A 23,116-nucleotide genomic window follows, 5' to 3' on the forward strand; every position below is an offset into this window, starting at 1 on the left:
CTGTAGGTTTAGTACAAAGAGGCACAAACCTGAATGTAGAGTCTGAGGTTTAACACAAAGAGACACAAACCTGAATGTAGAGTCTGAGGCTTAACACAAAGAGGCCCAAACCTGAATGTGGAGTCTGAGGTTTAACACAAAGAGACACAAACCTGAATGTAGAGTCTGAGGTTTAACACAAAGAGACACAAACCTGAATGTAGAGTCTGAGGTTTAACACAAAGAGGCACAAACCTGAATGTAGAGTCTGTAGGTTTAACACAAAGAGGCACAAACCTGAATGTAGAGTCTGTAGGTTTAACACAAAGAGGCACAAACCTGAATGTAGAGTCTGTAGGTTTAACACAAAGAGGCACAAACCTGAATGTGGAGTCTGAGGTTTAACACAAAGAGACACAAACCTGAATGTAGAGTCTGAGGTTTAACACAAAGAGGCACAAACCTGAATGTAGAGTCTGAGGTTTAACACAAAGAGACACAAACCTGAGTGTAGAGTCTGAGGTTTAACACAAAGAGACACAAACCTGAATGTAGAGTCTGTAGGTTTAACACAAAGAGACACAAACCTGAATGTAGAGTCTGTAGGTTTAACACAAAGAGACGCAAACCTGAATGTAGAGTCTGAGGCTTAACACTAAGAGACACAAACCTGAATGTAGAGTCTGAGGTTTAACACTAAGCGGCACAAACCTGAATGTAGAGTCCGTAGGTTTAACACAAAGAGACACAAACCTGAATGTAGAGTCTATAGGTTTAACACAAAGAAGCTGAAACCCAAATGTTGAGTCTGTAGGTTTAACACAAAGAGACACACACCTGAATGTAGGGTCTGTAGGTTTAACACAAAGAGGCAGAAACCCAAATGTTGAGTCTGTAGGTTTAACACAAAGAGACACAAACCTGAATGTAGAGTCTATAGGTTTAACACAAAGAAGCTGAAACCCAAATGTTGAGTCTGTAGGTTTAACACAAAGAGACACACACCTGAATGTAGGGTCTGTAGGTTTAACACAAAGAAGCTGAAACCCAAATGTAGAGTCTGTAGGTTTAACACAAAGAGGCAGAAACCCAAATGTTGAGTCTGTAGGTTTAACACAAAGAGGCACAAACCTGAATGTAGAGTCTGTAGGTTTAACACAAAGAGACACAAACCTGAATGTAGAGTCTGTAGGTTTAACACAAAGAGACACAAACCTGAATGTAGAGTCTGAGGTTTAACACAAAGAGACACAAACCCAAATGTAGAGTCTGTAGGTTTAACACAAAGAGGCAGAAACCCAAATGTTGAGTCTGTAGGTTTAACACAAAGAGGCACAAACCTGAATGTAGAGTCTGTAGGTTTAACACAAAGAGGCACAAACCTGAATGTAGAGTCTGTATGTTTAACACAAAGAGACACAAACCTGAATGTAGAGTCTGAGGTTTAACACAAAGAGACACAAACCTGAAAGTAGAGTCTGAGGTTTAACACAAAGAGACACAAACCTGAATGTAGGGTCTGTAGGTTTAACACAAAGAGGCACAAACCTGAATGTAGAGTCTGTAGGTTTAACACAAAGAGACACAAACCTGAATGTAGAGTCTGAGGTTTAACACAAAGAGGCACAAACCTGAATGTAGAGTCTGTAGGTTTAACACAAAGAGACACAAACCTGAATGTAGAGTCTGAGGTTTAACACAAAGAGACACAAACCTGAATGTAGGGTCTGTAGGTTTAACACAAAGAGGCACAAACCTGAATGTAGAGTCTGAGGTTTAACACAAAGAGACACAAACCTGAAAGTAGAGTCTGAGGTTTAACACAAAGAGACACAAACCTGAATGTAGGGTCTGTAGGTTTAACACAAAGAGGCACAAACCTGAATGTAGAGTCTGTAGGTTTAACACAAAGAGACACAAACCTGAATGTAGAGTCTGAGGTTTAACACAAAGAGACACAAACCTGAATGTAGGGTCTGTAGGTTTAACACAAAGAGGCACAAACCTGAATGTAGAGTCTGTAGGTTTAACACAAAGAGGCACAAACCTGAATGTAGAGTCTGTAGGTTTAGTACAAAGATGCACAAACCTGAATGTAGGGTCTGTAGGTTTACCATGAAGAGACACACACCTGAATGTAGGGTCTGTAGGTTTAACACAAAGAAGCTGAAACCCATATGTAGTGTCTGTAGGTTTAACACAAAGAGGCACAAACCTAAATGTAGAGTCTGTAGGTTTAACACAAAGAGACACAAACCTAAATGTAGAGTCTGTAGGTTTAACACAAAGAGACACAAACCTGAATGTAGAGTCTGCAGGTTTAACACAAAGAGACACACACCTGAATGTAGGGTCTGTAGGTTTACCATGAAGAGACACACACCTGAATGTAGGGTCTGTAGGTTTAACACAAAGAAGCTGAAACCCAAATGTAGTGTCTGTAGGTTTAACACAGTGAGGTACAAACCTCAATAAAAAGCTCATAAACTCATATATCATGATCAAATATTTAAACCTCTTTAAAGCACATTACATCATGATGACATAACAAGGAACCAGGTCCCTTTCCAATCACATGCTGACTGTCTCTCTGTCTTTGACTGTGAACCACGCCCCACTGCCTCTGGCTAGGAATGGGTTATACAAATACTACATAGATGGAACTTTACATTTACCACACATAGCCACATACTTAAATATACAACATTTATGGTTAACATACAGAGGCACATACCTGAGAGTAGAGCAATTTATCACCCCAGGGCTCATGATTTCCTGAGCTTTTGGTCCGAAGTGTACATGCCGCAGGTTGAGAGTCTTGTCTCCTTGGCAATGCATTAAGCCGAATGAAATCGCTTTCAAGTTGACTATACTATAATTTGACTTTTTTATTTGAATGCTCTGAATATTGTTCATGGTTGTGGAAATCATTTCTTCATCTTGAGCCTCATGCAAGCAGTGGAAAACATCCATTAGCAGGCTTTCCTCTTTTGGTTCCTGAAGCCACGCTACCAGGTCAGCTCTGGCGCTGAGAGATATTTTACAGCCCAGGATTTTCTCCACATGGTGCAATTGCTCCTTGTTGATCAGCCCAAATAAGAATCGCACTGTTAGCATGAAATGGCCTTTTGTCTGCTGGCTATATTCTTTCAATAAATGCTTTAAATCTCTCTTGGGGTTTGGTGATCCCTCATCTATGTCAAGGATGTAGAACAGGGCTGCAAAAAACTCCTGAAAGCTGAGGTGGATGAAGCTGTAGGCTGAGTAGACGTCAATGTCTCGATGGAAGATAGTTTGATTAAGAAACAGCGACTGGATGTCCGACACTTCGAGGCCGAACTGCTTAAGTTCCTCCTCATAGAAGAGGATTTTCTGCTCAAAGATGCCGTTGAGTGCCAGGGAGCAGAGCTTCTTCAGGCTCCTTTGCTTGGTCTCTGAAGAAGCACCAGAGTGGTCACTCAACAAAGTGGACAAGAAGGACAAGTAGACCTCTGTTGTCGTCTTTGAAGAATTCGTAATGTCTTGGCCTCTCTCCATCTGTTGCTTCATGACAGTGCACACGATCGAGCAGACGATGGGGAGGAAGCACATTGTGTACAGGGTGTCATTGTCTTTCACCAGGGCAAGGGCTCGGGATGCCTGTTCATCATTGCCAAAGAAACTACTGAAGTACGACTTCCTGTCCTCTTCTGTAAATCCTATTATCTCAGCACAAAGATCAGCCTTGATGCACTGCCTGAGCCGTTCCAGAGCCGTCGGACGTGTGGTGATGATCAAGGTGCACCCCGGCAGGATATTTCTTCTCAACAGGTTACTCAGGGTGACTTCCACAGGATTCCTTTGATGCGGATCCCTGCAGAGCTGGTCCTCCTTCAAGTCGAGAGAGAACTTCAGCTCATCAAAGCCATCAAGGATGAGCAGTATCTTGCTGGGATCCGCCAGCAGCACCCTCCTTGGTACCGTCCTCTCCGGGCAGCTGGCTGAAATCACATCAAAGACACTGTTGTCGCTTCTGACTCTGTTGATTTCTCTGCAGCTGAGGTAGAACACGTAATCAAACAGTTCCCGATAGAGCTTTCCTAAAGTCCAGTCCAACATGATTTTTTGGGCTGTCATGGTCTTCCCGATGCCCGCTGGCCCCTGCAGCACTACGGTCCTGGGTCTGTGCCCACCCTTCATGGAGTCGAAGAGAGAATCTAAATGAAAGTAGAGCTTGGAATGGACCAGTCTGTCCATTATCTCAGTGTGCTTCCATCCATAGGACATGATCTCGTGCTGACGCTCCTTCTCATTAGGGTGCTGCTGGACAATCAGATGCTTTGTGTACTTTTTCTGTAGTGGGACCGTTTCACCCACCCGGGCATTCCTGTCTATCAGCCTGGATTTCTCAAAAATATGCTCCATGTTTATCCCCCTGAAATCTGAGAATCATATCATGGTAAATATCTCATGGACACAAATTCAAAATCATACACATCACCAAAGCAACTTGCAGAATGATTAGTCTTTAGAAATTTACGAAGTGCAAACTGCTGCCCAAAGGAACTCCTGGCACTGGCAAAGGCAGAACAGACAGGAGATAACAGGCAGAAAACTCCCAGGTCAAAGTTTAACATTCCTATTTATTTCATCATAGGTCGGAGTTTAACAATCCAGGTTTTAAGTGACTCCCTATACGGCCAGTTCCACAAGTGGTGCAGAGTAGGAAGAAGCGCATTCTGGGGCATATTGTCAAGGATCTGCGATGTTTATCGCAAAGCGCGCTTAGCGCTGTTTTTTTTATCGCCGGCTATTGCTGGATTTCCTTGCCGTGAGTGCGCAGTATTATCAACGTGTATCGCAAAGGCGATAGGAAATTCAGCGATAGCGAGTAAAACCACCAAGAGCGTGAGTATTCAAGCTCTAAATTCACTGTGCAAATAAAAATCTTGCTAATAGGCAAGTGTGTACTTAACCGAACAATCCACCCCCCATTGACAAGATGGTTAAGGCAAGTTTACTCCAGGCGTTAAATTCCAGCGATAAGCACAGTTAGCGCCCATTTTCTTATTACGTCGCGGGCATTGATAATAGGGGGAAGTTGTGTTTGCGACTGTTTCAATGGAGTTTTATTCAGGAACGCCTACTTTGCATGTCATTAGCGATATATATCGCTGACATGCTTAGAGATAAAAAAAACAGCCACTATTGCTAAACAACTCACGCTAAGGCCCGTTAGGTGCAGCTTGTTAATAGTGTGATGAAAATATCGCCGTATTACAGGGCAGAAAAGTGCTGCTAACGCAGCAATAAAGGGCTTGATAATATGCCCCCTAAGCCTTTTGTGCTCAATGAGACAGAGCTCCAGTGCTGGCAATCATGAGGAGGCTTCTGGGAACATCAGCAGGTCAGGATGTGATGGGCTCAGTAAACATGAACAGGAGCATCACTTGAGTTTCTGTGTTAGAAAGGTCCGGCCTGAATGTTGTTACAAAGCGCCTTGAAAATACACCCCTTGGCATCAAACGAAAATGAGTATTTTAGGTGTGTTCAAAAATAGATTTACCCCAGAAAGAAACAGAGCAGCATTTTCATTGCTCTACAGGCGGGATAAAAAACACTCTGGGCCTTCAAGCAGAGGGAAACCCTAGAGCCAAAGGGTACAAGCATTTGCAATGCAACAGGTCTCGCATTTACGCGAGTTTGAGCTATTGGCATTGTGAATGACAATGGCTTTTATTTATGATTTGGGTTTTAAAACATAAATATGTTTTAAAAGCCAAATTGGCCCTATCGCGCCGACGATCTGATTCTTCTACCATCGCACTCAGAGATCTCCATTGGCTACCAATTCCGCAGCGGATTGACTTCAAAGCCCTCTGTCTGGTACATAAGGCCCTTCATGGACAGGGCCCTTCCTCTTTGCAAGAACTGTTCTCTTGGTATGTACCGTCCAGATCTCTCCGTTCTGCCTCAGCCTGCCTAGTGGTAGTTCCTAAGATCCAGAGGTCCCGGATGGGAGGTCGTCCCTTTAGGTTCACCGCAGCGCGACTGTGGAATTCCCTGCCACTATGCTTACGAGGCATGGGAGAATTCGCCGCCTTTAAGAAAGCTTTGAAAACACATCTCTTTCCAAGAATTTTGTAAGCTGCGTCACTGCTCAATAACACAGTGTATGTATCATCAAAGTCTAAGCGCCAGGATACCCGTTTGGTGACAGTCATTGCGCTATATAAATACATCAATACATACATAGATACAAATAAAAGGCATTGTCATTTACAATACTAATAGCTTAAACTCTTGCAAATGCGAGACCTATTGCATTGCAAATGCTTGTTTAAATGGTTAGTGGCCTAGCAGGGTAAAGGAACGTGTTTACTGTTGTGCTCCTTATGCATTTCATTCTCCAAAACACAGGAAATGCTACTTTTTATTGCACTGTCCAAAAACGGTACAGTTTAATATTATACCTCATACTCTTTTGAGGTCCTATATGCAAGTTTGAAGGAGAGCATCAAACACATTTGTTAGAAGGTGTAGCAGCCAACACATAAATAAAGCCAGGAAACTGGCCACAATCTTGGCATTGTATCAGCATGTGCTTCCTGCACTAGATGAATGCAGAGTCTGTCAAACATCTCTCTATACCTCGCTATTGAACCAGCATGCATTCACTCTGAGGACACACAGTCACTCTGAGGACACACGGTCACTCTGAGGACACACAGTCACTGTGAGGACACACGGTCACTCTGAGGACACACGGTCACTCTGATGACACACAGTCACTCTGAGGACACACAGTCACTCTGAGGACACACAGTCACAGGCCTTTATACCTCATGTTTGAACCAGCATGCATTCACTCTGAGGGCCACACAGGGTCATTATCCTCCAGCACAGGTTGAAATAAACAAGAATCAAACCCAAACACCCCCACTGGAAATGGTCCATCTGGAGGGAGGGGAGGAATGGGGAAGCATTTTTCATAAGTGGAGAGAATGCAGTATTTGTCTTCTCAAGCATACCCCATAACTGAAAAAGGGAATTTTCTGATCTTTTGTGTTAATTGTGCATTCATCTGGCACCACTTTTAGGTGGCGCTCAAACGCTGCTGCCCTGGTTCAGCCAAGGAAAGCATTAACTATTGGTGCTGTGTGTCCCAGAACGGACAAGTGGCCCTGGCAGATGAGGTCACGTCAGTAAGACATGGCGTCTCCATCCCTGGGTGACCGTCTCACAGCCTGAGCTCTCTGGGAGCTGGACCAAGAGTTAACCTCACTTGAGCCAACTAGGCTTTAGAAGCAGGGGCAAAGGTCTCTTTAGAGGGGCAGCCAGTGACTGAGGGCACAATAGGTCTCAAACTACAGCTAGCATCAAACAAAGGAAGACATGTAATGCTAACTGTTGGCGACAAGCTCAAGAGACGGGGGTTCAATTCAATTGAGATGTGAATAATAACTGGAGGGGCTGGAATACATAGTTACAGAGCGGCTCCTCTGGCACAGAAAGCAGACAAGTCAGTGCCCCCAGATATGCTCATTGCCACTGCAATTTAACTAATACATGCACAACTAGAGTGGTCTAGGCTCACATATCACCTACGAAGTCACTCAGCCCACACGTGGTCAAGCCATCCTCATGCACACCCCTCGTAGAGCAGTCTAGGCACACGTGTCACCTAAGAAGTCACTCAGCACACACGTGGTCAAGCTAGCCTCAGGCACACCCCTCGTAGAGCAGTCTAGGCACACGTGTCACCTAGGAAGTCACTCAGACACACGTGGTCAAGTCAGCCTCAGGCACACCCCTCATAGAGCAGTCTAGGCACACGTGTCACCTAAGAAGTCACTCAGACACACGTGGTCAAGTCAGCCTCAGGCACACCCCTCGTAGAGCTGTCTAGGCACACGTGTCACCCAAGAAGTCACTCAGACACACGTGGTCAAGTCAGCCTCAGGCACACCCCTTGTAGAGCAGTCTAGGCACACGTGTCACCTAAGAAGTCACTCAGCACACACGTGGTCAAGCCAGCCTCAGGCACACCCCTTGTAGAGCAGTCTAGGCACACATGTCACCTAAGACGTCACTCAGCACACACCTGGTCAAGCCAGCCTCAGACACACCTCTTGTAGAGCAGTATAGGCACACGTGTCACCTAAGACATCACTCAAGACACACGTGGTCAAGCCAGCCTCAGGCACACCCTTTGCAGAGTAGTCTAGGCACACATGTCACCTAAGAAGTCACTCAGCACACACGTAGTCAAGACAGCCTCAGGCACACCCCTTTTAGAGCAGTCTAGGCACATGTGTCACCTAAGAAGTCACTCAGCACACACATGGTCAAGCCAGCCTCAGACACCCCCCTTGTAGATCAGTCTAGGCACATGTGTCACCTAAGAAATTACTCAGCCCACACGTGGTCAAGCCAGCTCTCAGGCACACCCCTTGTAGAGCTGTCTAGGCACACGTATCACCTAAGAAGTCGTTCAGCACACACGTGGTCAAGCCATCCTCAGGCACACCCCTCGTACAGCAGTCTAGGCACACGTGTCACCTAAGAAGTCACTCAGCACTCACATGGTCAAGCCAGCCTCAGACACACCTCTTGTAGAGCAGTCATAGGCACACGTGTCACCTAAGAAGTCACAAAGCACACACAGAGTCAAGCCAGCCTCAGGCACACCCCCGGCTAGAGCGGTCTAGGCACACGTGTCACCTAAGACATCACTCAAGACGCCCGTGGTCAAGCGAGCCTCAGGCACACCCTTTGTAAAGTAGTCTAGGCACACATGTCAGCTACGAAGTCACTCAGCCCACACGTGGTCAAGCCATCCTCAGGCACACCCCTTGTAGAGCAGTCTAGGCACACGTGTCACCTAAGAAGTCACTCAGACACACGTGGTCAAGTCAGCCTCAGGCACACCCCTTGTAGAGCAGTCTAGGCACACGTGTCACCTAAGAAGTCACTCAGACACACGTGGTCAAGCCAGCCTCAGGCACACCCCTTGTAGAGCAGTCTAGTCACACGTGTGACCTGAGAAGTCACTCAGCACACACGTGGTCAAGCCAGCCTCAGGCACACCCCTTGTAGAGCAGTCTAGGCACACGTGTCACCTCAGAAGTCATTCAGCACACACGTGGTCAAGCCAGCCTCAGACACACCTCTTGTAGAGCAGTATAGGCACACGTGTCACCTAAGACATCACTCAAGACACACGTGGTCAAGCCAGCCTCAGGCACACCCTTTGTAAAGTAGTCTAAGCACACATGTCACCTAAGAAGTCACTCAGCACACACGTGGTCAAGACAGCCTCAGGCACACCCCTTGTAGAGAAGTCTAGGCACACGTGTCACCTAAGAAGTCACTCAGACACACGTGGTCAAGTCAGCCTCAGGCACACCCCTTGTAGAGCAGTCTAGGCACACGTGTCACCTAAGAAGTCACTCAGACACACGTGGTCAAGCCAGCCTCAGGCACACCCCTTGTAGAGCAGTCTAGGCACACGTGTCACCTGAGAAGTCACTCAGCACACACGTGGTCAAGCCAGCCTCAGGCACACCCCTTGTAGAGCAGTGTAGGCACACGTGTCACCTAAGAAGTCATTCAGCACACACGTGGTCAAGCCAGCCTCAGACACACCTCTTGTAGAGCAGTATAGGCACACGTGTCACCTAAGACATCACTCAAGACACACGTGGTCAAGCCAGCCTCAGGCACACCCTTTGTAAAGTAGTCTAAGCACACATGTCACCTAAGAAGTCACTCAGCACACACGTGGTCAAGACAGCCTCAGGCACACCCCTTGTAGAGAAGTCTAGGCACACGTGTCACCTAAGAAGTCACTCAGCACACACGTGGTCAAGCCAGCCTCAGGCACACCCCTTGTAGAGCAGTCTAGGCACACGTGTCACCTAAGAAGTCAGTCAGCACACACATGGTCAAGCCAGCCTCAGACACACCCCTTGTAGAGCAGTCTAGGCACATGTGTCACCTAAGAAATTACTCAGCCCACACGTGGTCAAGCCAGCTCTCAGGCACACCCCTTGTAGAGCTGTCTAGGCACACGTATCACCTAAGAAGTCGTTCAGCACACACGTGGTCAAGCCATCCTCAGGCACACCCCTCGTACAGCAGTCTAGGCACACGTGTCACCTAAGAAGTCACTCAGACACACGTGGTCAAGCTAGCCTCAGGCACACCCCTTGTAGAGCAGTCTAGGCACACGTGACACCTAAGAAGTCACTCAGCACACACGTGGTCAAGCCAGCCTCAGACACACCTCTTGTAGAGCAGTATAGGCACTCGTGTCACCTAAGACATCACTCAAGACACACGTGGTCAAGCCAACCTCAGGCACACCCTTTGCAGAGTAGTCTAGGCACACATGTCACCTAAGAAGTTACTCAGCACACACGTGGTCAAGCCAGCCTCAGGCACACCCCTTTTAGAGCAGTCTAGGCACATGTGTCACCTAAGAAGTCACTCAGCACGCACGTGGTCAAGCCAGCCTCAGACTGACCCCTTGTAGAGCAGTCTAGGCACATGTGTCACCTAAGAAGTCACTCAGCACACACGTGGTCAAGCCAGCCTCAGACACGCCTCTTGTAGAGCAGTCTAGGCCCACGTGCCACCTAAGAAGTCACTCAGCACACACGTGGTCAAGCCACCCTCAGGCACACCCCTTGTAGAACTGTCTAGGCACATGTATCACCTAAGAAGTCACTCACAACACACGTGGTCAAGCCAGGCACACCCCTTGTAGAGCAGTCTAGACGTACGTGTCACCTAAGAAGTCACTCAGCACACACGTGGTCAAGCCAGCCTCAGGCACACCCTTTGTAGAGCAGTCTAGGCACACGTATCACCTAAGAAGTCACTCAGCACACATGTGGTCAAGCCAGGCACACCCTTTGTAGAGCAGTCTAGGCACACGTGTCACCTAAGAAGTCACTCAGCATACACAGAGTCAAGCCAGCCCTCAGGCACACCCCTGGCTAGAGCAGTCTAGGCACACGTGTCACCTAAAACATCACTCAGCACACACTTGGTCAAGTCAGCCTCAAATACAGCCCTTGTAGAGCAGTTTAGGCACACGTATCACCTAAGGCATCACTCAGCACACAGGTGGTCAAGCTAGCCTCAAGCACACCCCTAGTAGAGCATTCTAGGCACACGTATCACCTAAGAAGTCATTGAGCACACATATGGTCAAGCCAGCCTCAGGCACACCCCTTGTAGAGCAGTCTAGGCACACATATCACCTAAGAAGTCACTCAGCACACACGTGGTCACGCCATCCTCAGACACACCCCTTTATAGCAGTCTAGGCACACGTATCACCTAAGGCATCACTCAGCACACAGGTAGTCAAGCTAGCCTCAAGCACACCACTAGTAGAGCAGTCTAGGCACACGTATCACCTAAGAAATCACTGAGCACACATATGGTCAAGCCAGCCTCAGACACACCCCTTGTAGAGCAGTCTAGGCACATGTGTCACCTGAGACATCACTCAGCGCACACGTGGTCAAGCCAGCCTCAGACACACCCCTTGTAGAGCAGTCTAGGCACATGTGTCACCTGAGATATCACTCAGCGCACACGTGGTCAAGCCAGCCTCAGGCACACCCCTTGTACAGCAGTATAGGCACATGTGTCACCTAAGAAGTCACTCAGCGCACACATGGTCAAGCCAGACTCAGGTACACCCCTTGCAGAGCAGTCTAGGCACACGTGTCACCTAAGAAGTTACTCAGCCCACACGTGGTCAAGCCAGCCTCAGACACACCCCTTGTAGAGCAGTCTAGGCACACGTATCACCTAAGGCATCACTCAGCACACAGGTGGTCAAGCTAGCCTCAAGCACACCCCTAGTAGAGCAGTCTAGGCACACGTATCCCCTAAGAAGTCACTCAGCACACACGTGGTCAAGCCATCCTCAGACATACCCCTTGTATAGCAGTCTAGGCACACGTATCACCTAAGGCATCACTCAGAACACAGGTGGTCAAACTAGCCTCAGACACACCCCTAGTAGAGCAGTCTAGGCACACGTATCACCTAAGAAATCACTAAGCACACATATGGTCAAGTCAGCCTCAGACACACCCCTAGTAGAGCAGTCTAGGCACACGTATCACCTAAGAAGTCACTCAGCATACATATGGTCAAGCCAGCTCTCAGGCACACCCCTTGTAGAGCAGTCTAGGCACACGTATCACCTAAGAAGTTACTCAGCACACACAGAGTCAAGCTAGGCTCAGGCACACCCCTTGTAGAGCAGTCTAGGCACACTTGTCACCTAAGAAGTCACTCAGCACACACATGGTCAAGCCAGCCTCAGGTACACCCCTTGCTAGAGCAGTCTAGGCATATGTGTCACCTAAGAAGTTACTCAGCACACACGTGGTCAAGCCAGCCTCAGGCACACCCCTTGTATAGCAGTATAGGCACACGTATCACCTAAGAAATCACTCAGCACACACATGGTCAAGCCAGCCTCAGGTACACCCCTTGCTAGAGCAGTCTAGGCATATGTGTCACCTAAGAAGTTACTCAGCACACACGTGGTCAAGTCAGCCTCAGGTACACCCCTTGTAGAGCAGTCTAGGCACACATATCACCTAAGAAGTCACTCAGCAGACACATGGTCAAGCCAGCCTCAGGCACACCCCTTGTAGAGCAGTCTAGGCACATGTGTCACCTAAGAAGTCACTCAGCGCACACATGGTCAAGCCAGCCTCAGGTACACCCCTTGCTAGAGCAGTCCAGGCACATGTGTCACCTAAGAAGTTACTCAGCCCACACGTGGTCAAGCCAGCCTCAGACACACCCCTTGTAGAGCAGTCTAGGCACACGTATCACCTAAGGCATCACTCAGCACACAGGTGGTCAAGCTAGCCTCAAGCACACCCCTAGTAGAGCAGTCTAGGCACACGTATCCCCTAAGAAGTCCCTCAGCACACACGTGATCAAGCCATCCTCAGACATACCCCTTGTATAGCAGTCTAGGCACACGTATCACCTAAGGCATCACTCAGAACACAGGTGGTCAAACTAGCCTCAAGCACACCCCTAGTAGAGCAGTCTAGGCACACGTATCCCCTAAGAGGTCCCTCAACACACACGTGGTCAAGCCAGCCTCAGGCACACCCCTTGTATAGCAGTCTAGGCACACGTATCACCTAAGAAATCCCTCAGCACACACATGGTCAAGCCAGCCTCAGGTACACCCCTTGTAGAGCAGTCTAGGCACACATATCACCTATGAAGTCACTCAGCACACACATGGTCAAGCCAGCCTCAGGTACACCCCTTGCTAGAGCAGTCTAGGCACACGTATCACCTAAGAAGTCACTCAGCACACACATGGTCAAACCAGCCTCAGGTACACCCCTTGCTAGAGCAGTCTAGGCACATGTGTCACCTAAGAAGTTACTCAGCACACAAGTGGTCAAGCCATCCTCAGACACGCCCCTTGTATAGCAGTCTAGGCACACGTATCACCTAATAAGTCGTTCAGCACACACGTGGTCAAGCCATCCTCAGACACACCCCTAGTAGAGCAGTCTAGGCACACGTATCACCTAAGAAATCACTAAGCACACATATGGTCAAGCCAGCCTCAGACACACCCCTTGTAGAGCAGTCTAGGCACATGTGTCACCTGAGACATCACTCAGCGCACACGTGGTCAAGCCAGCCTCAGGCACACCCCTTGTAGAGCAGTCTAGGCACACATGTCACCTAAGAAGTCACTCAGCGCACACATGGTCAAGCCAGCCTCAGGTACACCCCTTGCTAGAGAAGCCCCTCTATAGACTGAAGCAACTGACTGTTCCTAAGAGTAAATCTGGAACCTTCCACACATATGTAAGATTAGCAAATGAAGCCTTGTCATGTGGGCCACCACAATCTAGCCCTAAGCTTTCATTTACAAAATTAGGTTTCTACAAAGTTTAACTTCCTAGTATTTTCAAATGAACCAACTCGACTGAAGTACTGATAACAAGAGTCTGCAAAACGGAAGCATATGACAGGAAGATGCAATCTACCGTGACAGTCACCTCGAAGTTTTAAAACTCTTTAGACGGTTTTGTACGTGTAGCCAGCTGTCCTTCTGTATAGGTGTAGACAAAATTCACTTCTTCAACTGTGCAGCCAGCTTTATCCTTTTCTACTTTGTCGACAGCAATCTCTACCACAGAAAGTTGCCCTTTATACATGTTTGACCTGGCACCATTGGCGTGGGTCTCCCTTCCATTTTTCGCTTTTGTCTCCTCTGTGTTTGCTGGTGTTAGATGCTGTGAGTGCTGTGCCACTGCCACTCAGTGCCACAGCGCGAATGCTCCCTATTGTAAATTGACTGTATTACATTCTATAATCTTAATTGACCCAAGGAACCTGATAGGAAAGCCGAATTTAGTATGCCTGAGCTCAGAAAATTAAAGTGCATCTGGGAGTGAAGATTATTTCTATATTCTGTGGTTGAAAATACCACTTTTAGAAAGTGGGTATTTTCTTGCCTAAGCCTTCCTTTGTGCTCTGCTGTTATGTGTATTGGCTGTCTGGTTTTGAGGGTCAGGGCAGGCTGAGCCCGACCTGGATTGAATAGAGAGATCTGCAGTTGGAGTATGTGGAGGGGTGACCCTTTGATCTGAGCAGGGCTGTGCCTGGCAAGGTGAATGATAGGTCCACCTCCCACTGTGCGTCTGATGGCAGACCCCCTCTTCCTGAAAGGCAGGATGCAGCCTTGTAAACAAAGGGCTCCAGGACGACACCAAACTGGTCCTGGCTGGGTTCAGTGATTTGTGACTTTTTGAGAACAAAGACTTGCGGGGTATAGAGATCTATGCTAAAACCCCTACACGGTGTGTTACTTCTGCATGTCAAGACGAACCTCTGTCCATGTTACTAAAGGGAAAGGACTTTGAAAGTTTTATATTTCTTGCTGAAGCAACTACCCAAGGGCCTGATTTGAGCTTGCCTCCTGCTGAAGACTCAGGTACATGAGACTTCACCCATCAGCCGACCGGATTCCTATTTGAGGGGAATTCTACTCGCAGGTGAGGCCTCTGTTGAGAATTCCAAAGCGTCGGGTTCTACTGCGGCGAACGTGGGCTGTAAGTCATTGCATCACTAGTGTGGGCCGCTGCAGCTGAGGGGCTGTGCTGTTCAGTGCCCGCATTTGCCATACTTCGAAAATCATCGCTATCGCTATTGTGGGCCGCCGCAGCTGAGGAGCTGTTGCCGCTGAGAGCCCACATTTGCCTGTGTTACCAAAGTCATCGTTATCGTTATTGTGGGCCCCCGCAGCTGAGGAGCTGTTTCCTCTGTGAGCTCGCATTTGGCTGTATTTCCAAAGTCATCGTTATCGCTTCTGTGGGCCGCAGCAGCTGAGGAGCTGTTGCCGATGAGAGTCCACATTTGCCTGTGTTACCAAAGTCAATGTTATCGCTATTGTGGGCCGCTGCAGCTGAGGAGCTGTTACCACTGAGAGCCCGCAATTGCCTGTGTTACCAAAGTCATTGCTATCGTTATTGTGGGTTGATCAGCTGAGGAAGCTGTTGCCGCTGAGAGCCAGCATTTGCCTGTGTTACCAAAGTCATCGTTATCGCTATTGTGGCCGCCACAGCTGAGGAGCTGTTGCCGCTGAGAGCCCGCAATTGCCTGTGTTACCATAGTCATTGCTATCGTTATTGTGGGTTGATCAGCTGAGGAAGCTGTTGCCGCTGAGAGCCAGCATTTGCCTGTGTTACCAAACTCATCGTTATCGCTATTGTGACCGCCACAGCCGAGGAGCTGTGCTGCTGAGTGCCCGCATTTGCCGTCCTACGAGAATCATCGCAATCGCTATTGTGGGCCACTGCAGCCGAGGAGATGTGCTGCTTCGTGTCCACACTAGTCACTACTTCGAGGATCTTGTTATCACCTTTGTGTGCTGCTGGGTGCCCGCCTTTAAGCACCGTCCGCGGATTATCATGAGTGCACGCCGTGGACGCTAGAGCCAGGAGCTGTGGCCGCTGCGAGTCTGCCTGTCATCACTGCAGCTTCCTTGTGAGGCTGCGTGCCATGCCGCTTTAAATCTCAGGTACATTGTGCATCACCGGGTCGCGTGGACCCTGGCCTCGAAGTAAGTTCTTTCCGCATGCTTTTTGAGGGCCTTTATTGCTTTTGAAGTGAATCTGTAATTACGTGTATTGTGGCTCCTTTAGCGCTTTTACTCCTCATGTTCAGTCTATATAAAGATAATTCTTTTTTTATAACTACTCGTGGTGTCAGTTTGTAGCGTCCTTCCTGCCTTATTGTGTATGGTCATAAATGCATCACACATTGCCTTAGAGATAGGCCTGTCTGCTCGTGCTACGTTACCACAGGGTTGAGCAGGGGTTATCAAAGGGTGTAGCCCCCTTACTCTGACTTAGGAAGAAGGATCCCTATTTGGACCTTGGCGCCAGCCGCTGCCAACTAGAGATCCCCATTTCTAACAATACACATAAGGCAGACTTGTCTTCAACAGCTATGTAGACAAAACTGCCCCTTTCATGCAAGGGTAGCTTAACTTCCCTCGAACTTCCAAAGTTATCTCTTTACACATATGCAACCGTATTGAATTAACTGCCGTATAAACAGGCTGCTTAACATATTTCTGCAACATAAATTATGACGTAACATCCCCAAAGAGTAAACTCAGATGGCAAATTACTAAACTAAAGCTAGGCTCTCTAATTTAGTGTGAAGCAGGCTGTAAAGCGAGATATTCACACCTGGAAGGGGGGGTGCATCAGATGAAGAAGCCCTCACAGCGCACACCAGGCATAAATACTTTAAGGCACTGGTGTCAGGGAAGAGGTTGGACCATGCACCGAACCTCCAGGGAGTCGAATGGCTATATAAAGAAAATCCAACAATTGCAACATTGGAAATTGGGAAAAGTTGCAGTAGCAACTGCTGGTCTTGGTTCCCGGTGCAGGAGGGGGCAGTGAATGGCGGTGGAGGGACAGTCTTGGGTGGGGGGAGATCCTGCAGTCCATATGTGAGGGATCCCCTCCCCTCTCTAGCAGCAGCCTGCTCTCTGGCAGCCCCTCCACTATTGCAGCTGCCCAGAAGAGACGTGGCGGCGCAAGCTGACAGCGTCATCTGCGCTCAACGTTCCCCCTCAGCTCCATTTGCGACTCACAATATGGCCGCCGAGGCCGGTCACAGAGGGCAGCCATGCTGGAGGTGGCAACAAAAAGTCAGCTTGACTGCTTACAGGCGGTGGGATAACGCGGCTGTCAGACCTCGAGGGGAAATAATAATGGACAATAAAAACCAAGCTTTTGCAATGCAATAAGTATCACATTTACGTCGGTGAAATTGCTCTCCCTCCCTCGTAGCTCCACCATTAAGTGAGTACTTCCCCCAAGCCCCTGCACTCTCAAGTATTGGTGTTCGAGGCCCTCCTCCACCTGCAGGTTTCACCTGCGCCTCATCCCTGGTGGTCCAGTGGACCTCTGTCTCCATTCTCTTGCTCTGCTTTTTCTTTCCATTTTCACTTGTTTATTTCCTTCACTTCTATCTCCCCCCTTCACTCTCCTTCTGGGTCTTTCCTCCGTTTTCTGTCGTTTTCACCTCATTTCAAGCTCCCCACTTCACTCTCCTTCTCTCTTTCCTCTTTCACTTGTTCTTTACCTTCATCTCAATCTCCCTCTTCCACTCTCCTTCAGTGTCTTCTGTGTCTTTCCTCCACTCTTTCTACACTATTGCTGCCTTACTTGCACTTTTCTCTCTCTTTTTGCCTTTTTCCTTTTGCCTTTTTCAGCCTGTTTTTCCCCGCCGCTGCTACCCCCGTGGCCAGTGCAACCAGCCCAATCCAGCTGCCCTCCCCGCTCCTGCTTCCAGCTGTCCAGCCCTCACCGACCCCTACTTGATGGAGGCCGCTGCGTATGCCAAAGGCAAGCCCGTCTGCACCCGTCCGCGACCTGACTGTGACCAGCGCCAGGAACCCTGGATCTCTGCACCAAAAATGCTACCACCCAGCGGCACTCCACGCTCCCAACCCAGGCTGCAACAACAACTGCAAGCTAGCATCACCAGCCGACACCCATGGACCCTTCAGCTGTCACCGCTGCCGGCACACCTGCAGCACCGCCAAGACCACGGACCCAGCGCAACCCGCCCGCAAGAACACAACCAAACCAAAGACCCTGCAATGCATCCTCCTCAACGTCCGATCCCTCCTCAAACAGGTCACCGAAATCTGGGACCTCCTTGACAGCACCACCCCGGACGTAACATTCTTTACCGAAACCTGGACCAACACCACCTCGGGACTGGACATCGCCATTGCCAGTCCCCAAGGATACAAGATCCCCAGGAAGGACCGCTCCACCGGCCCGGGAGGAGGAATCGCCATCATCCACAAATCGACCCTCCGCCTGAGCACACTCCCAGACGAGCCCCTAGACCTGATGAAACACCTTCACTTCAAGATACTGGCCAGCCCTACCTCCACCCTCCAAGGAACCTTAATCTACCGATACCCTGGACCTAGCAGACTTTTCGCCAACTCCATAACGGACTTCATCTTCCCGCATGTCATCCGTCCACCACTGGGAGACCTCAACTTCCACCTCGACAACCACTGGACCCCAGCACCACATCCCTCCAAGACAACTTCCACAACATTGGACTCCGCCAGATCGTGACCGCACCCACGCACTCAGCAGGACACACCCTCGACCCCCTCTTCACAACAGGAAACTCCGTCACCTTCAGCCACATCACCGAACTCCCATGGACTGACCATTGATGCGTCCACTTCACCTTCAGAACACCCACCATCCACAGACTCCAGCACCTGCTCCCACGAAGAAACTGGACCAGAATCACCGACGACCAGCTAACCTCATCACTCAGCAACTCTACCCCAACCATCGCGAAATCGACAACCCCAACAACGCAGCCCAAACCCTGCACAGATGGATCTTCGACAGCGCCAACAACATAGCCCCCCTAAAGAAAAACAACAACACCCACGCCAAGAAATCTAGATGGTTGACCACCGAACTTCGAGAGTCCAGATGTACTTGCCACCGCCTCGAAATGGCCTGGAGGAACACCAAATCCAAAGACGCCAACAACATCTTCAGAGTTGCCACCAATGCCCACCACCAACTCATCAGAAAAACAATGAAAAAAGCAATTGAAGATAGAATCTTCCCTCCCTCACAAGACCTCTGCAACAAACTCAGAACCTTTTTCCACCACAAAATCAAGAGCATCTACGACAACTCCGATGAGGACAACCAACACACTGAACCCTCACCAACCACCCCCGAGACCCTGAAGCCAGCGATCGAAAACTGGACAGTCCTCACCACCGAAGACAAACTGAAGACAATGAAGTCAATCCACTCCGGGGCCCCTACCACATTTTCAACAGAGCCACTGACACCATCGCACCCAACTCTCTAGAAAAACCCCAGACCTCGTGTGTTCAAAATGAGTTAGCCCCTGCGGGCCATACTCCTCCTCTAGGCCTAGTAAACAATTGGTAGGACAAACATGGGTATTAAAATCACCAAGGATTAATAAATGGTAGGGTGCATCATCTTTGGCCTCATAATCATCCAAAAAGGTAGCCAGAGATCTTAGATGCTCCAAATCGTCAGTTCTTGTAAAAGAATTATAAAAATGAACCACTAGGAGCTTGGTAAATTTTCGCCTGTTAATTAGACTGCTAAAATATTCGGTGTACTTGAATCTATCGACTTTGTTTTATACAATAGTTGGAGACTAATCAGTAATGGAAGTCCCCCTCTAGGTCTCCCCATAGTCGATGGTACTGCATTTTTACTAAAGGAGCAATACCCGTCCAAGTAGTAAGAATCATTTGGATCCGAGGTTTCCTGCAAAGCAATAATGTGATAGGTTAAAAGGAAAGATTCCCAATTGGTATCCCCACTTTTTGACCGCAAACCGGCTACATTCCATGAAAGAATGTTTAATTCCGGCACAGTAGCAGTCTGCCCCATGAGATTAAATTCAATGTCTACCAAGACCATAGGATTAGGCTCTTCAGTGTTTGGTAATACCACCAATACGGGATTAGACATTGTGAATGGGGATTCATTTTCTACCACAGTCGCCTTTATTGATGACTCCTCTGCAGGTACATGATTTGCTTGCAGTTGTAGTGAATCATTCTAACACTGTAGTTTAATCTTTCTGATTTATGCCCTTATACGGTCATAACAAATCATACCCGTATACAGGCATAACAAACATACCCATATTAAGACATAGCCATTGCAGTCCTAATACGGCTAGGCTACTTCCACAGACTCCTAGAAAGCACAACGTGTTCTTAGAGAAAACAAGTCTTCAGCAGCCCGGGAAATCTCCCTGCTTCTGTATTGATTTGTCCTAGAACTGGAGTACTGAAAGAACTGCGAGTTCTTACTGACTTCCTATGTCCACCCTTACGTCAAACTCGGCACTTAACAGGTATAAATATACCAGCATCTGCCCTAGCAAAACACACAGTGGTTTGGAGCAGATCGACTTACTACTTGCCCGACGCCCTGCTGTAGCAAGTGCCGAGGAAGAGCCGACCCTCCCTGCTGACGCACTGAGAGAGACGCTGTATTTTCTCCTGCCGAGAAATCCAGCTCCAGTGTTTCCCAGCTACCCTTGCGGGTTCCTGGAAGATCGAGTCCTGAGAAAGAGATACAAGACCTCCTACATTCTAAACAAGGTATGGAGCTGATTAGACCCTTAGAGAATTCTTGGTTTAGATTCTTGGCAGAAACTAGTTTAAATTTAAACTGCTCCTCCCATACTTCTTCCCCCCGTACTAGGCTTCGGTTAGGTACATTGGGGTAGGCGTATCTTAGAAGCACCAGTTGAGTACTTTTAGTCATTATTTATCATTGTATGTATTTTATCCATTTTAAGTACCGTATGGCTTAGAAACCATACCATTCTTTTACAGTATTATTTCATAATACTCTTTTTACTGTACGCACTCTATTTTTTGACCAGTATTGCAATCGTAGCAATTCACTTCTCTTGCATGAGAAAGAAGACTGTTCAATAAATAACACCTTTTATTGAAAACGCCCGTCTCTCTGTTTCTCTGCACTTCTGGTGAAACTAAGCATGCACGAGTGAATGAGTAAAATAACTATCCATTGTTTCCGCGACTCTGGAGATTCCCTCCACATTCTTGGAGAAGCAAAGTTGTCATGTTTATGCGGTTGTCAGAAACTAATCCCTTCTTGTCTATTCAGGAAGGTTAACCCCTTCTTGTACATTCGAGAAAGTTTCTAGTGGCCTCTGAGCTAGCTGGCATTCATAATTAAGTCTAACATATTCAATAGAGACCTAGTCGACCTCAGTCCTTCGTCTACACTATTGTTTATGTTATTCCAATGCGCAGAGCCTATTGGGAATATAGGAACTACACTACACAGTCAGCCTTGATCATCTAAATTGGACAAAGCCTCAAAGGAAGGAAAGCAGGAGAAATAGCACAGAAAGAGAAATATATTAGAGAAATGCAAAAAACACAGGAAACAGAAAGAAATACAGAGAACAGAAAGACAGGCAGACATTACTCACCACTGGACCACCAGGGATGAGGCACATACAGGAGCCTGCGGGTGGAGAAGGGCCTCAAACTGGTGGAGGAGGGATGACCACTATTAGGTGGAGCGGTGCAGTGAGGAGAAATGCATGCTGACAAGGTAAGTGAGGTCATAGCCCTTTGACCTGTGGTCATCAGCATCTTGACAGGTGGGTTGCAATTGCCACCCCCTATTGACAGCAGATCTGCTGTAGGGCTTTGCTCACTACAGACTCTATATAGGGGTTTTTACCAGAATAAAAAATGTCCTAGTAGACACAAAGGAAAGCTTCAATTCTATTAAGGACACAGAGGTGAGGATTATTCTCTACTTTCTTTATTTTCCATCACCAGCAGTATTCAACTTCAACAAAAAAAACTCTCTTTTGCATGGAACATCGGGAAAGGTCAGTCACAGAGGTCAACCAATAGGCAGCTGTACACGTCCTGAAAGACCTGCTGCTGCTGGGATACCTCCTCTTCCTTGACTGTGACCATCCAGCCTTCATCCAATTCAACAAATCCGTTTTAGCAGGCTCGGATCCTACAAGAAGTCATTGCTCCTCTGACGGAGTGAGCACCGAAATGCGAAATGTAAATGCCTGCTTCCCGCATAACCCATCTGATCCATCCTGCTATGGTGGGAGAAGAGACAGCCTTGAAGGGTTTCGTAAGAGATATCAGTAACTGGGGGCGATGTTCGTCCGTCATACTCTCATAAGCCTTCAGGCAATGCACAACGCACAGCTTAGGGTGCATATCAAAAGCCGGGTAAGAGATCACCCTGGAGCCCAACTTCGTGCAGTGGGAAATATGGAAGGTGACCCCTTGAGGAGTAAAAACACGACCGTGAAGGTCCAGGGCTCTCACGTCAGAAACTCTCAGACAAGAGACCAGGCATGGCCAACTTTGCCGATAGCTCCTTGCGGGATAGGTACTTATTCGGTTTCCAGGACTTAAAAGGGATAACACTTTGTTGACGACCCACAACTTAGAATATTTAGGCAGCGAAGGCAAGGATAAGCGAATGCCTCCCATCAGTTTGCAGACAAATGGATTATCGCGGATCGTGTTGCCCTGTACCGGGTCATGGCCCACTGAGATTGCCGATCTATACGAATTAATCGGGCGGTATGCCAAACCCTCTGAATCCAGGGAAGCTAGGAAGTTCAAAATGTGGACCACCTCACACCTCACTGGATCCTGATTCCTCTCAAGGCACCAACCCACCCATCTGGACCAAGCTGATCTCTATCACTTGTTGGTCCCCTCCGCCCAAGCTCCTTACAGGATGTTTTGAGCTTCTCCTGATAAGCTCAGGAGACTCCAACATTGCGGGAAATCTGCCAGGCCATGATGGGCATCTGATTCTGCAGGATCAGGGGATGAGGCTCCCACTGGGGATGACGGAGAATCATCCGATTACGGGGAATAAGGATCAGAGAATCCCAGGAAAGTTCCAGAAGAACTGGAAACCATACTTGCGATCTCCAATAAGGTGTTATCAACACCACCTTTGCTTGCTGCCTGCAGACTTGA

The 23,116-nt window shown here is 48.1% G+C and overlaps 1 protein-coding gene across 1 annotated transcript in view; it reads right to left on the reverse strand.

Annotated features, from left to right (window-relative positions):
- LOC144763060 (NACHT, LRR and PYD domains-containing protein 3-like) overlaps positions 1 to 23,116 on the reverse strand; it is a 421,888-nt gene that overhangs the window by 279,048 nt on the left and 119,724 nt on the right. The window contains exon 4 of the mRNA XM_078648365.1: positions 2,714 to 4,400. Within this exon, the coding sequence (XP_078504491.1) occupies positions 2,714 to 4,400 (1,687 nt within the window). The remainder of the gene's footprint in view (positions 1 to 2,713; positions 4,401 to 23,116) is intronic.

This window comes from Lissotriton helveticus, chromosome 6, assembly GCF_964261635.1.
Source record: "Lissotriton helveticus chromosome 6, aLisHel1.1, whole genome shotgun sequence".
NCBI classification, from domain to species: domain Eukaryota; kingdom Metazoa; phylum Chordata; class Amphibia; order Caudata; family Salamandridae; genus Lissotriton; species Lissotriton helveticus.